At 33.3% G+C, this 14,214-nt stretch overlaps 1 protein-coding gene and 1 non-coding gene across 3 annotated transcripts; one reads left to right on the top strand and one right to left on the bottom strand.

Moving 5' to 3' along the window:
- Positions 1–2,774: 2,774 nt before the first annotated feature.
- On the bottom strand, positions 2,775–13,062 carry LOC108220049 (protein IQ-DOMAIN 5). 2 transcript variants are annotated; one of them, XM_017393690.2, is made up of 7 exons: positions 12,864–13,062; positions 11,241–11,357; positions 9,282–9,524; positions 7,151–7,378; positions 6,157–6,270; positions 5,452–5,935; positions 2,775–3,376 (listed from the first exon to the last, which is right to left on the bottom strand). In XM_017393690.2, exons 2-7 carry the CDS (start codon positions 11,322–11,324, stop codon positions 3,261–3,263), a joined length of 1,269 nt encoding a protein of 422 aa, XP_017249179.1. In that variant the 5' UTR covers positions 11,325–11,357; positions 12,864–13,062; the 3' UTR covers positions 2,775–3,260. The 2 variants fall into 2 exon arrangements, with proteins under 2 accessions (XP_017249179.1, XP_063950461.1); XM_064094391.1 differs by lacking the exon at positions 12,864–13,062 and adding an exon at positions 12,692–12,710 and having other exon boundaries at positions 3,120–3,376.
- A 167-nt stretch (positions 13,063–13,229) lies between these two features.
- On the top strand, positions 13,230–13,302 carry TRNAR-UCU (transfer RNA arginine (anticodon UCU)). Its single transcript has one exon. It is a non-coding gene; the product is annotated as a tRNA-Arg (tRNA).
- The last annotated feature ends 912 nt before the right edge of the window (positions 13,303–14,214 follow it).

The raw sequence follows: 14,214 nt of genomic DNA, 5'->3' as shown, positions 1-14,214 counted from the left end.
TTTCTTAGGGCGACCTAAACCATTTTTCTCCCAAGAAGAGGTCGCCATTTCAAAAGGCGAACTCAGCTTTAAAAAAAAACAAAACGTAAGTAGGTGTCTAGGTCATCTATCATTACTCATACATATAAGGAAAGAGGCAAAAGCAAAACGTAAAAATAATACAATTAAAAATGGAAAATGTCGGTACCCAGATGTTGTCTCTGAAACATTTCCAAATGCATGTTAATATTAATATCTGAATTAAAATTTTAATATTCGAATTAAATTTTTAATAATTGAATTTAAAAAGAATAATTCAATTAAAATATTAATATTCGAATTAAAATAGAAAAATTATAAATATTAATATGCTATAATATACGAATTTAATATATTCAAAATTAAAATATCAAATGAAAAACATAATATTCGAAATATTAATATTGTAATTAAAATATTAATATCTGAATTAAAATTTTAATATTCGAATTAAATATAATTCGAATATTACTAGCTATGTAATTACAACATTATTAATTAGATACTTACTAAAACTTGAATTATATATATATATATATATATATATATATATATATATATATATATATATATATATATATAATTACCTTTTAAATTATACTTCAATATGAGCTTAAATATTTAAATATTACAATCTATAATATTATATTATATCATTACATAATATAATAATATAAAATATAATATCACAAATAATGTATAAGAATTATTCGATTAATGATTTTTTTAAAAAAAAATAGGCCAGGGTCGCCCGTGTAAAACAATATCATTATATGATTTTTTTATATTATATCATTATATAATATAATATTATAAAATATAATAATATAAATAACATATAAGAATTTTCCGATTTTTGCTAATTCAATTGTTAGTCTATGTTGGTTGGTGTTAATTGAGATGTACAGTTTACTAAAGGTTTGATTTTGATGCGTTTTTAGGGTTTAAAGATTGAAGCTTTGTTTGATTAGAGTTGATTTATGATGAGTGGGGAAAATTCTTGTGATGAAGTTTCCAAGAAAAGGAGTGCTTTAGGAGATGTTACGAATCTTGTTGGGAAAAGAGGATTATCGGAGATTTCGGGTGGTGATTTTGAGGACAGGAAAAAGGGTAAGTCTGTGAAGCAAGTATGTTTAGAAAGCACAGCATATGCCATATGGGCATGCAAGCACATGGGTCGCCTTTTGGAATGGCGACCCTAACTGTGATTTTATTTTGGTTTGGGTCGTCATTTTTCATATGAATTAGATTGGTTAGTTTTGAAAACTCGAAAAAAAACTGGTTAGTTTTGAAAAGTGGTTGAACAAACTGGTTAGAAATGAAACGGAGTCTTGCAGGCACGTACTCAGGGAATTCACTACATGCCAAAATTAGGGAGTTCATAAATGTACACAGTATATTTTGCGAATTGTTTACCCATATTGAATGTAAGAAGAGTACAGGTGTCGTTTGGCTTTCGTCAAAAAAGTGACTTATTATTTAGGACCTGTTTGGGGTTAGCTGTTAGCTGTTAGCGGATTGAATTAGATGTTTTGACTAGCGGATTGAAATAGATGTTTTGACTAGCGGATTGAATTAGCGGTTTCTCGTAAAACTGTCTGGTTAATAGCTGATTGATTAGTTTTTTCTGACACAAACTAAAACTTCTAACCCAAAAAACTCCTCAAAATAACATTTTCAAAATTAACTTTTTGGGTCCAAACCTTTATTTCAATCCGCTAACTACCAAACATTTATATTGGCGGTTTCTAGTGGTCAAACCTCTAAATCACCCCAGACCTCTAGTTTTGCCCCAAGCCTCTAACTTCCAAACAGCGCCTTAAAGTAAGCAGAGGATTATAAGTGATTTATAAAATTCCTCAAAAAAATAATGATAAATTTTAATAGTTTTATTTAATAAGAGTAATTCTTTTGATATTTGAAAAAAGTGTGTAATTAATCTTAATGATCCTTCACAATTTTTAACAATATTAGGATTATCTCATAAATTTTCCTACCTGTGCTAGTTTATCTGATGTTTATTTTTTTGAATTTTTATTATTGCTTGGATGCTTGGCTTTATATAGATCCGACAATTTTTCATACGACATGAAAACACAATACGAAAACGACACGAAAATTTAGTATTTGTGTTTGTATCCTAGTGTTATCCTAAATCACTAGCACAACCTTAATTCTCCTAGCCATTACTTATTTATAAGTAACCCCTAACCATTACCTATTTAATATATATGAATAAAATAATTATCTCTCTCCTTCTTTCTTTGTTTTTTCCCTTCTTTTCCCATTCTCTCTCTCAAATTTATTATTAAAATAATCTTAAGAGGATAAATATATAGATTGTTATTGGAGTTGACACTAAAAATAGATTACCCAAATCACTAAGCCTCACTAGGATTCATTATTATATATTATTAATGAATAATGAGACTTGCTCTTAGCTGCTGTACTAGTACTAGTATACAAAAACAAAAAAGAAAATATGCAGCTAGTAGACAGCATCAGCCATCAAGCTGAAAAAGTTCCTAAACTTCTTGAAACTTTGAGACAGGAGATACGAACAGGCAGACCTGCTAATACTAGCAGCAAGTATTCATCTGACACCATACCCAGGTACACGTACTGACATGGAGCACAGTCTATCCGAAATTGTGCAACTATAACTACTTTGAATCGCGGGGATTCCGAATAAAATTGATTTTGAATTGGTTGGTATTAACAAGACATCTTTTAGGCAGGCATTTAAGAGATACTCAGAAATAGAAACGGGATTCAACTAAAGATAGTCACATATGCCGAGGATCGCACAGACTGCACATGGTGGTTGTTACATGTTAAACATCGTTTTACAATAGATGACATTACACTTTCAAAAGTCTCCTCAACTGCAAAAAGAAAATCACTCTAGACGAACACTAGTACACTACACAACAAAATGGACGCGACGAAGATGGTAATACAACAAGGCTTGCAGGCTTGCAGCTGGCAATTTACATTAATAGGTTAACTTTCACATAGTAGCATTTAATCCGTTCGAGCTGATTATTTTATTTCCACGACAGAGCTCAGCCAATGAAATAACGCACCATCGAAAATCGAGACTGGACCAATTCAATGCAGCTTGACATGATTTGATATATACATAGATCTGATGTACTGTTGGACGGTGTTGCTGGGGAGTGGGGAGTAAGGATTCAAATAATCAACTACCTGATCAATACTGAATTACTGATGAACTTGGCTCATTGCACATTAGTCATGGTTTTATCTTTAACAGGCTTTTGAGTGGTCGATCTTTTTACAACAGTTCCAGTTGGTTGCTTGCTTGTACGAACACCAACACCTTGTTCACCTTTCCCTGGTCAAACCAAATCAAGCCATAACTTTAAAACTAGAAACAGAGAGAACTTAATTTAGGCAAACTAGAACTCATTCTGGAGATGCATGATGCAAACTTCAAATATAAAACTGGTTTTCTGACATGTATGATATCCTAATATTATCTCCCTTATACGGCGATTAATTGAGAAAATGTGTTCCAGAGGCTGTAATCATTAAAACTTAAAATTTTCCAATTTCTATTGTTAAAACACTAATTTTAGTGATGAAGAGACATTAGACTTGCATAGGAGTATTTTCTTGAACACTTTTAAGGTTAGCATCTTCGAACTTACGTTCTTGTCAACTAGTAAAGTGAAACTGACAACTTTTTTTATTTGGTCAGGAAGGCAAAACTGACACTTATCTTCTTAGAGCATCTCCAATGGTGCTCCTAAATCATTCCTTAAACAATAATATAAAATGTGACTCCTAGTGAGTTAGTACATTGAATAACGTGTGAGCTCCAATGCTACTCTTTATAGTTGCTCTTAACTCATATTTTATTATTATTTGGGAGAAAAGTTGGAGAGAGAAGTGAATAGGAATGGAAGGAATTGATTTTTTTATTCAATGAAAATAAGCTAGGAGCACCTAGATGCTCTTTAAAAGAAAGGAGATAGATGAAGCTCTTAAATTTTTAAAGAGCTATTAGGAGCCCATTGGAGCTCTAATTTTTCATATCCTCCTAACTTTTAAAGTTAAGAACTTGTTTGAGGAGCCCATTGGAGTTGCTCTTAATACTGTAGTACTACTATCTTTTTCTAAAATGCAAAAAACCCACATCTCGATGACAGTAGTACTTTCATGTAGTCCCTTTTCTGTCACTTTAACAGTTAAACCACTGACACTAATTTTAGTAATGAAGATATATAGGAGTAGAGCATCTCCAAGAGGCTCTTCATTTAAGCTCCTAACTTGAGATTTGAGGAGGGAGAACCAAAATGTTGCTCCAAGAGACTCTTAAGTTTAAGAGCCTCTTGTTTCTCTCTCCTCTCTCCTCAAAGTTAAGAGCCACCACATGACTCCTAACTTATTTTTTCACAATAAAAAAATCCTTCCCTCCAATCAACCTCCATCTTTCCTTCTCTTTTGTTATAGTGGAGTCCAATATATGAATAAAATATGAAATAGAGAAGAGATGTAGAGAGTATTGTTGGAGTTTACACTCTTAACTTTGTCCTAAATACTAAGATCCACATTTTTTATATTATATTTAGGAGCCAACAAGGAGGCTCTTGGAGATGCTCTGACTTGCAACAAGCATACTATCATGTTTAAGTAGCATATGATTCAACTATACATGAAATGGCAAACAAAATTATATACCTGAAATGGCAAACAAAATTATTAATACTAAATTATAATATTTTTCACTTAACATATGTGACCATGTCCTCAATTTGTAAGGTCCTGACACTTTTTTTACTTAATACTATCTCTCAAATATAAAAATAAAAATATCTATTGGTTTCTTTAACAGTTTAACTAATTTCACCGATTAGTAGTAAGATTTAATGATTTACTAATTATAAAATTTGATCGACTTTTATTAAAAGTGGGTAAAAGTGGCACAGCATCAATTTGCAATATGCCATGGGGCTATATAACTAATTAACTACAGTATTAGACTTTGAACCACCAGAATCTTGATCAGAGAGGGTCCACCTTATTTAAGAGCAGCCAGAACTTGGTCAAAATTCCTAATTTTGGGCGTTGTTAGGAGTAACGTAGCTCTTAAAATTAAAATTAGCATATCTTAATAGAAACTGAGCAAAAGAAATGACAGAATGCATACACAATTATTACGGAAAAATAAAAAAGGAACTCTTTTATGTCGTGAGGGATGATGTAGCTTAAAGTGTAACTAACACCAGATACTAATGTCCAAATAGGCAGTAATTCAAAGTAACAGAGGCACACACAAGTAATTTATATAGGGAGAAAGTTAATTATTGTTCTTTAATCCTGCGGAAAATCAGACAGCCCTTATTATTAAAAAAGTGGATAACCAAGCATGAACGTGAACATGAGGAGAGTAAGTGCACAACTCACTAATATTTGGAAGAGACTGTCTCCTTCTTCCTTGTTTATCCGAAAGTGACGATCTCTCTTTAGGATTACTTTGAGATCTTGAACCAATACCAGGCCTTGAATTGACTTCTTCGACCAAGTCTTCAAAAATATGTTTCGTCTTCACCTTGGTGGATGATGTGCCAGATGCTTCTTGCATATCACTGGACCTGGTAGCAGTAGAGTTACAGCCAACGGAATTTGATAAATCAATCTTCTCACTAGTGGTGTTTGACTCGGTCCTCAAGGGAATAGTTTTCTTGGCAGAAAACTTTTTCAAACTATCATTCCTTCCGTCACCAGCTTCGTTATCTTGAATTGCCACTCCATCTCGCTGATTGATGTCAAGAAAACGATTCTCCCATGGGCGGACAGCCATCCATCTTTCTAACCATTTCCAGCCCCAATTGCTTTTATCTGGTTCGTATCCAGATGAAGGTGCCAGTTGCCTTGATCCAGCTTGCCACTGCAACACATACATATACATCATTAACCTTAAGAAATTTATAACAATTACGAAACAATTGTGGGTCAAGTAATTAATCTTAATAATCTAAAACACTGACAAGCAAAACCTAAGTGCCCCAACAAACGCAAGTACTTAAATAGAATATACAATATCTGACCAGCTTTGAGAATAAACTTGTTCGTCTTCCAAACATTGGTATGAAGGACAAAAATGTTTACCTGGTGAGCCAGGGCATATGCCATGGCTCTTTCACGCTTTGCTGCCGCTTCCTGTCTCTTCACCAACTTGGCTTGAATTTGTTCAACAGATCCTGCACTATCGCACCAGCCTTCCTGTATACAGATTGCAAGGAAAAAGTTAAGCAGATGTAGAAGAATAAACTACACCAGTTACGACTTACGAGCAATAAAGACACAAACATCATATTAACTAATAGGTTGCTTGTACAATTTTCATCAAGAGAGCATATATTCGTTTATGGCTATAGTATAGGAAGCTTGATGAAGGAGCATGCTAAATTTTAATCCACAAATTACACTTTAACTCAAAGCTATGTGGTATCTTTGTATTTTTCCTTGACAATTGTTCGATGTAAGTTATTCAGTATCAGGTAGTGCTGGCGGTGGAAGGTAACGCTTCTGTAATATGGAAGTGATCTGTATGCTACGAATTGTAAATCACTCTACTAAAGGATAAACCATAAAATGTTCCAAAGCAGGAAATTCTTGATATATATTAGGCTCAAGTATAATGCAAGCTCAATTTTACATCAACAATTTTAAATACTTTTCCTCTCAAGCTGACACTTCAAACCTAAACTTTCTGCTACAAGACTGTCTATTGTAGGCTCTAACTGAAAGGACTTGATTTGAAACTGACATTTTTATAGTATTACCCTCGATATTATTCTACTAGCAGCACAGAAACCCGTTACAAAGAACATATAGCCTTTTCTGTCAACCAGTGGGTACCAGATCATTCAAGTCAAAAGCTAAAACAGCGCCTCAAGTTCCCTAACCAACTCATGACAAAACCATTGACCATGTAACACCTGATGTTGATTTTAGAATATAATGTCATTTCCATCAATCTTTTAATCAACTTTACTGTGGTTACTTGTTCGGGTACTTATAGAGCATGCGACCTAAATGTTCAGTTTCTATTGACAGTTAAGAGATATGTTAAGGATGGCATACAAGACTAAATACGTACCTCTATTTGTCGAACACGGGCTTCATCTTCAAGTCGTTGTTTAAGTTTCTGCTCTGATGTCTGGTTTTCTAGTGCCAGGCGAACACTTCTAGCTCGTACACGAGCTTGGACTCGCACTAAAGCTTGCATACATCGAAGTGTAATTGCCGCTTGTTTTCTTACAGCATGCCCCCTGACAAGTGCTTGCAGTCTTACTAATCCTTTTAACGCTTTTAGTGCTCGCCTAGCCTGGAATTCATCGCCGAACATTCTTAGGTCATTTAAACAATTAAAAAGCTATGAAAGGTTTTTATATTTTTTATGTATAACAAATTGTCTTGTAAACAGTGGACTCATATTTTACTAAACTTAGGCTTGAGAAGTTGAGATATTGTATTGATGACACATGTTCCACAGGCTAATCAATGATCACATCTTATACTGTTTAATTGTGAATTTAAAATAAAACTACAAAATGTTTAATTATTTTAGATATAACAGAAACTGAGTACTGAAAATGTCACATGAAATCAAAATAGTCTCTTTAGCTATACTTATATCTGATCTCTGTATATCCTGTTTAATTGGTTCTAGCACTGATCTTGTCACCCAATCCTATTGTAGTGAAATAGCACTGATAACAGCTAGTTCCTTGGGGATAGGGAAGTTGATTATGATAATGTCCTATAAAAAAGAGGAACCAAGCAATCACATTAATTTCAGGCAACATTTTCTTTTATAAAGGAAATAACTAAATAAAGAGAGTCGATATAAAGATATCAGGCTGATGAATTCAGAATCTGCCTTAATCACCCTCAAAGATTTGGATATCTACATTAAAATTTAAGATGAGAAATGGTTATAGTAGAACTTCTTAAAACTCTCTTCTGTTCCCCTGACACATGAAATAAGGTAAAATTTACCTAGACTCTCAAGTTTGAAAGGCCTAAAGGTTACTGATGAGCAATATTATCAGACATTATAAGCCTAATACCCTATGATTACCTTTAAGATTAATATATTGCCATTGAACAAAAGGAACACTAATAAGGGAAAATTTAATGCATAGCTTAGAAAGAGAAGATCTGTTTGGGAACTGCCTTTCCTCAGTTAACTCCATATGAAATTTTGTGTTCTCGTCATAAAATATACCTCCTTTCTATTTAATAATATTACCTTTTCATGGAAACCTGATTTCTGTGTCTTGATTGCCACTAGTATGGCAGCAGCAAGGTTACAGTCATGAAAAGGGAAGGCTGAGCTGACTCGTAAGTGTGCTTCAAGCCTTTTTGTGAAGGCTATCATTAAGCCAACATACCTTTAAAACCTTTACTAGCATGATATATTCATGTGATTTAATTATTTATTTCACATTGAAAATAATTGCAAAAGCTCACTACTTCTTTCAGCAAAAAAGACCTAATGCAAAGAGCTAGTAACCCTCGAGCCTTTCTCTGTTTCCAGTTGCAGTTATAGTCTTATAGACCATGTTTGACCGCTAAAAGTGGACAGCCACCCATTTTAAATTACTATCAGCTTGTTTGAGTATCCTGTTTTTTTGTGTCATTAATGCTAAATTTATGCTAAAAGTAACTAGTACCATTAAGGTACTATCCCCACTATTTTTACACTAATTCTATCTGCATAACCCAAATCCCAATATACACACTCCCCTATAAGGTAATTTATTAATGTTTTTCCAAAGAAATTGAATTTTAATCTGAAGTCAAAGCATACATCAGATCAAAACTTAACAAATAATTCTTTAACTACTAAAATTAACCAAACAGATGAATACATCTTTAAGACATAAGTAACATTATTCAAGTTCAACCCAAATATGGCTCATAGTCAGATTCAGCCCCACTGCAGATTTACTTTAACTTGCAGATTTTTCTTGTCAGTATTATACCTGATATGGTCCATCTTACTATAGGATACTAAAACAAATTAAAATCACCACAAGTTAACATTTGTGTGGAAGTTCCTTCTTAATCTGAATATGGATTGCTTCAACAGCAAGAGAAAATATGCAAAGACTGAAATCAAGACATTGTTTAACTTATAGTCTGGTACCAGTAGTTTATTAGTTAAAATAAAGTAGACAGTTGGTGGGAAACATCTTAACAACCCAAAAGAAAAAATTTGGTACCAGAAGTCCACGAAAGGCAGTCTGAATGCATGTAGCTGCCCGTTCCTCTCTCATATTCGGTTCAACTTGAGATGCATCAACCATTTGAAGAACATTGGAAGAAAATGCACCAGCATCTGACACTGAATGTTCTGCTTTGACTGGTGGAACAGTTTTGAGATTGAACTCATCTTGAAGTACGTCATTTTCAATTTTAACCGAATGCCTTCTTCGATGCAGAAATTTTCCGGAACTTGGAGCTTTCTACAAAGTGAAAATTTTCGTTATTAAGATTTACCACAGATCAGAGAATCATGACAAATGCTGACAAAACAGTAGGCCTATGTTGAAGCAGTAAAGGGCACTAATTTGGGTAAAGTTAGATGAAGAACAATTCACATTTTAAGACTGAAAGATATTTGGTTCTAACAAGTCATTAACACATTAGTACGCTAAAAATATATCATATATATACATACATACATACATATATATATGTGTGTATATGTATATGTATATGTATGTACACACGCGCGCGCGCGCATATTCCACATGACTACAACAGATTGTTAGATTGTCTCTCCATAAGACTGTTAATTTCAGTGATACAAGCGAGGAATATGCCACAATTGAAGATTTGTTCACAGTAGTAACTAAAATGATGGAAACCCTGACTTGATCTTTTTTACAATGTGTTTGTACAATTTTGATTATTCTTGTGGATGCTGTATGGTTCTCTATAATAAATTATTTAGCTTGAAAAAAAAGATGGCTTATTGGGATAAACCAATCACAGGTCATTAATTATTCGATTAATTGCCTACCATATTTCACCTATGGAAATCAGCCTATATAAGAGTTTACTTGTGTATGCATGATTGCGTTCGATACTTTACCTAAGATTATCTTCCAGTTTGTGCAATTGTATCCAACTAATTTTACAATCTACAAAACTATAAAAAGTTCCACTTTCAATCCTACAGCTTGGCAACTTAAAGAAAGATTACTGTAGATGCAATGTTCTTTCCAGTTCTAACTAGGGATTTAGGTTACAGTTTTCAGGCAGTTTCTTCAAAAATGAGGGGCAAATTCAATAATTATTTTGCTGCCATGGTGTGATCTGTTCCTTAGTTGGGTTGTTCAGTTTTAGGCGGCATAATATGAGAAATATTGAGAAACCAATGGAGAATCATACAGTTGATAAGAGTTCTAAGTATTACAAAGATCATGTAATATAAGAGATTAAACACAGATTAAGCAAGTAAAAAATTTAAGGCTTATCAAAGGATGTTAGATATACTTAAATAACAGGGAACCTTACTTCTAGAAGTGTGTGTGTGACAAATTGCAACATCTTCACATTTTCATATTGAAAGCATTATTTGCTTCAGGAAACTCGATTGCTTAATCAACAATAACTGTTTTCTTCGCATGATTCAATTTGCACTATACACAAATGTGAGTTTAATAGGACAAGTGTTTACAATGTCAACCAGGAATAAGTTAGATATTGACTAATTTAACACCATGAATTACTGCATTAGCACATCACATCTGATCTTTTCAAAGTGAAAAATAACATCCTATCAGCATAAGTCTAACTTCATTTTGTGTTTTTTCTTTTTTTTGGTATGTGTGTCTGTTGCAGTCTTTCCAGTTCACCTCAAGGTTTTACTTACAATACTAAGGATTGAGGACTGACCCAGAATCTTCAGTATTTCCATCTATCGGAAATTAAGAGTTGATAAATTGATGGTTTAACCAGCCAAATACAGTATTTAGTGTAGTTTGGTACAATCAGATATATTTCATCAGTTCTTCATTTTCGTGTGCCCCTAGTTCTAAAATTCTGCAGGTAGACTTGAATTTGAACCAAAAATTATATCAACAAAGCATTATAAATAAGACTCATACTACTGTTCAATCTTTAACATGCAATTATGCAAAGGAATTAAAAAGAGTTTTGAGATGCGAACCAACATTTTCATCTTTTTCTGAAGATTTTGACCTTTCTGGTTTCTTCAAACCAATCAATGCTTTGATCCATTTTCCAGAGACTCCCATAATGATATATTAATAGTGCCACTAACTCTGCATCTGCACCAGAAAAGCATTTAGATATACAGCGCAAGTCATTCTAATAATTAATTCACATCTAATCTATGTTTGACCAAGCTAAGTAGCATTTAATTTTATGGCAGCGAAATTAATCAATGTTCATTACACTTCCCTCCCTCCCTCTTGCTATCCATCTATGTCTAAACTTCCCAATATAGAGTTATGTAAAGAGTTCACAGTTGTTATTTCAATTTGTTTGACTTGATTAAACAGGTAAATTCATTCACAGAAATTAGCCTAATTTAGCATTAAGGATAATAGGAACTATGAAGTACTTTTGCATGTTTATGGTGCCTAAAAGCTACACACTTAATCTGATATTTACAGTCTATGAACTAGCAAATTGAAATTACTCTCAGTGCCTACTTTTTCATGATTGCATACAGAGCTTTGACGGTTGAGGCTTGTAAGAGAGATATTCATATACATGTCATTTGTGGAATTTAATACATAATGATGTGCTGACTGCAATTAATGGAAGAATCAAATCAAATACATGACATGAACAATTACTGAGTGCGCAACAATGCGTACCAAGATATAATGTTTGAGAGTGAAGAATTAAATCTTTAATTTACTTCATACAAAGTATAAATCGAGGGAAATAAATAAAATATTCCCTCCATTTCTTAATACGTAACATTATTGACCTAATTACACATACTGAGAAGAATACTTAATACATTACAAAAATAATTCTATAGCTAGATAATTACAAAACTGGCCTCATGATTTTATGTATTGAAAGAAAAGAGAAACTGAAGTAGAGGGCTTTTGACGTAAAATAGAGCATTGGATAGACTTTGGAAACAGAAAACGACAATCAAACTTGAAAACGTCAGTTAATAAGGAATGGAGGGAGTACTTTAACTAACATCACTCTCCAACCTCCATCTCACTCAATGCACACACACACAAAGCTATTACACATAAGTCCAGGCAAGCGCACACATTTGTAACTCAATAACCAGTTCACAAACCAGTACAGCCTGCGAGGCATCCGCGTTATTATAGAAAACATGTACACCACCTGATCTAACTCCACGCGTCCAGAATAATAATATAAGATAGCCCTAACACACACTCTCCAACTCCGTCACCCTGACTTCAATTTTATCTCCCTAACTGTGTCGGACTCGGACACTCAACCGACAGTTGAGTGTGAAAACATGTAAAACAAGTCAAAATTATCATCTAGTCCAACACTCGGACACAGCAAGGAACTTTCTGATCACTCCACAATTACGCAATAACACAAATAATTTCATCGCACAAACAACAAAATAATTCACATACAAATCAGTGGAAACTACCTTGCATTTCGAAAAATATCACCGAACTTGTATCAAATTATCAACAACACTACAAGATCATACCACAATTCAACCAAACCGGCTTAAAAAACACAATTCACAACAATGATAGTGCAAAACAAGTGATAAATAATCTTAGAAAAGCATAATTTACAACGATATAAACACATACAAATTTATGAAGTAACAGGAATGGATTGATGGGATGTTCTCAGGAATTAGAGAAGCTCAAACTTCGATGTAACCGAAAATATCATTGAATTGATTGATAGTTTCTACTTTTTTAAAGATCTAAATTTGAAAATTATGAAGAAAGTTGATTGATGTGATTATTGTTGTTGTATGTATTTTGGTGTGTACATCTCCTGTTGCAGTAGAAGTTAATGGCAGGCGCATCAGTGTGTGCGTGTTTTGAAGATGCGACGACGTCGTTGGACTGGGGAGTCGTTATCTAGCACGTGTAGACGAGAGATAATTACGGGTTGTGCATTTTATAGAGTTTGTGATATATATTCACTTCATGGGTTTGTAAACATCAGCACCCGTGGCCTAATGGATAAGGCGTCTGACTTCTAATCAGGCGATTGTGGGTTCGAGTCCCACCGGGTGTGCACTTTTTTTTCACGTTTTGAAATATTACCCTCGATGAAAAGTCTCGTCTCTTTCTTCGGATGCCTCCTGTAATAATGATCCGGTGATCCCGGCTACCCCTCTACTTAAGTACCGGATCATATTATATTTAGTTTGTCCAGATTTGGGTCCGGGATCGTTTTATCCAGGTATAAACCGATCCCGGGTATTTAAGATTCGAATCTGAATCGGATATGATCCAGTATCGTATTTTCTATTTTTTAACCGGATAGTTTATGATCCATCGAATATGAGCCGGATATGATCCACTAACATCAAATATCATTATTATTTCAGTTGTTCAAATAATTATCATTTAGTCTAAGTAAACATAATATTATAAAGTATAATAATTTTGAATTAAAACTTATAGTTCTATGTTGGTATATGTCATTTATTAAATATACATGAAAATAATAAGCATGATCACATTAAATAAATCATATTTTATGAAGATATATACTTAAATAAGATATTACAATTTTATAAAATAATGACTATTTATTTGTAAATATGATAGGTGTTAAAATATAATATGTATATGAGTTTGAATCGAATATGAACCGTTGATTATATTCGTTTATTCGGGTAGGATCATATTATGAAAAGTTATATGAGATCGAATCTGAGCGGATATAAGTGTGCTCGTATCCGGGATCATATATTATACGGGCTTAATTTTTCCGCCAGATTTGGATCGTTTTCAAAATGGATATGAGACATGTATCATATTTTCGAGCCGGATATAAGCCGAGACACCGGATAGTCTGTATCGATTTACAGCCCTATACGATCACTTTCCTCAATACTACATACCCTGCTTATTTTTCTAAACTTTATTCTAGTAATAAAAAAAATTATCTAATGACTAATATAAATATATAATGGTGATG

The sequence above is a fragment of the Daucus carota genome, chromosome 5 (assembly GCF_001625215.2).
Source record: "Daucus carota subsp. sativus chromosome 5, DH1 v3.0, whole genome shotgun sequence".
NCBI classification, from domain to species: domain Eukaryota; kingdom Viridiplantae; phylum Streptophyta; class Magnoliopsida; order Apiales; family Apiaceae; genus Daucus; species Daucus carota.
The sequence above is the reverse complement of the archived record's forward strand: the minus strand, read 5'-3'. Positions and strand labels throughout refer to the sequence as shown.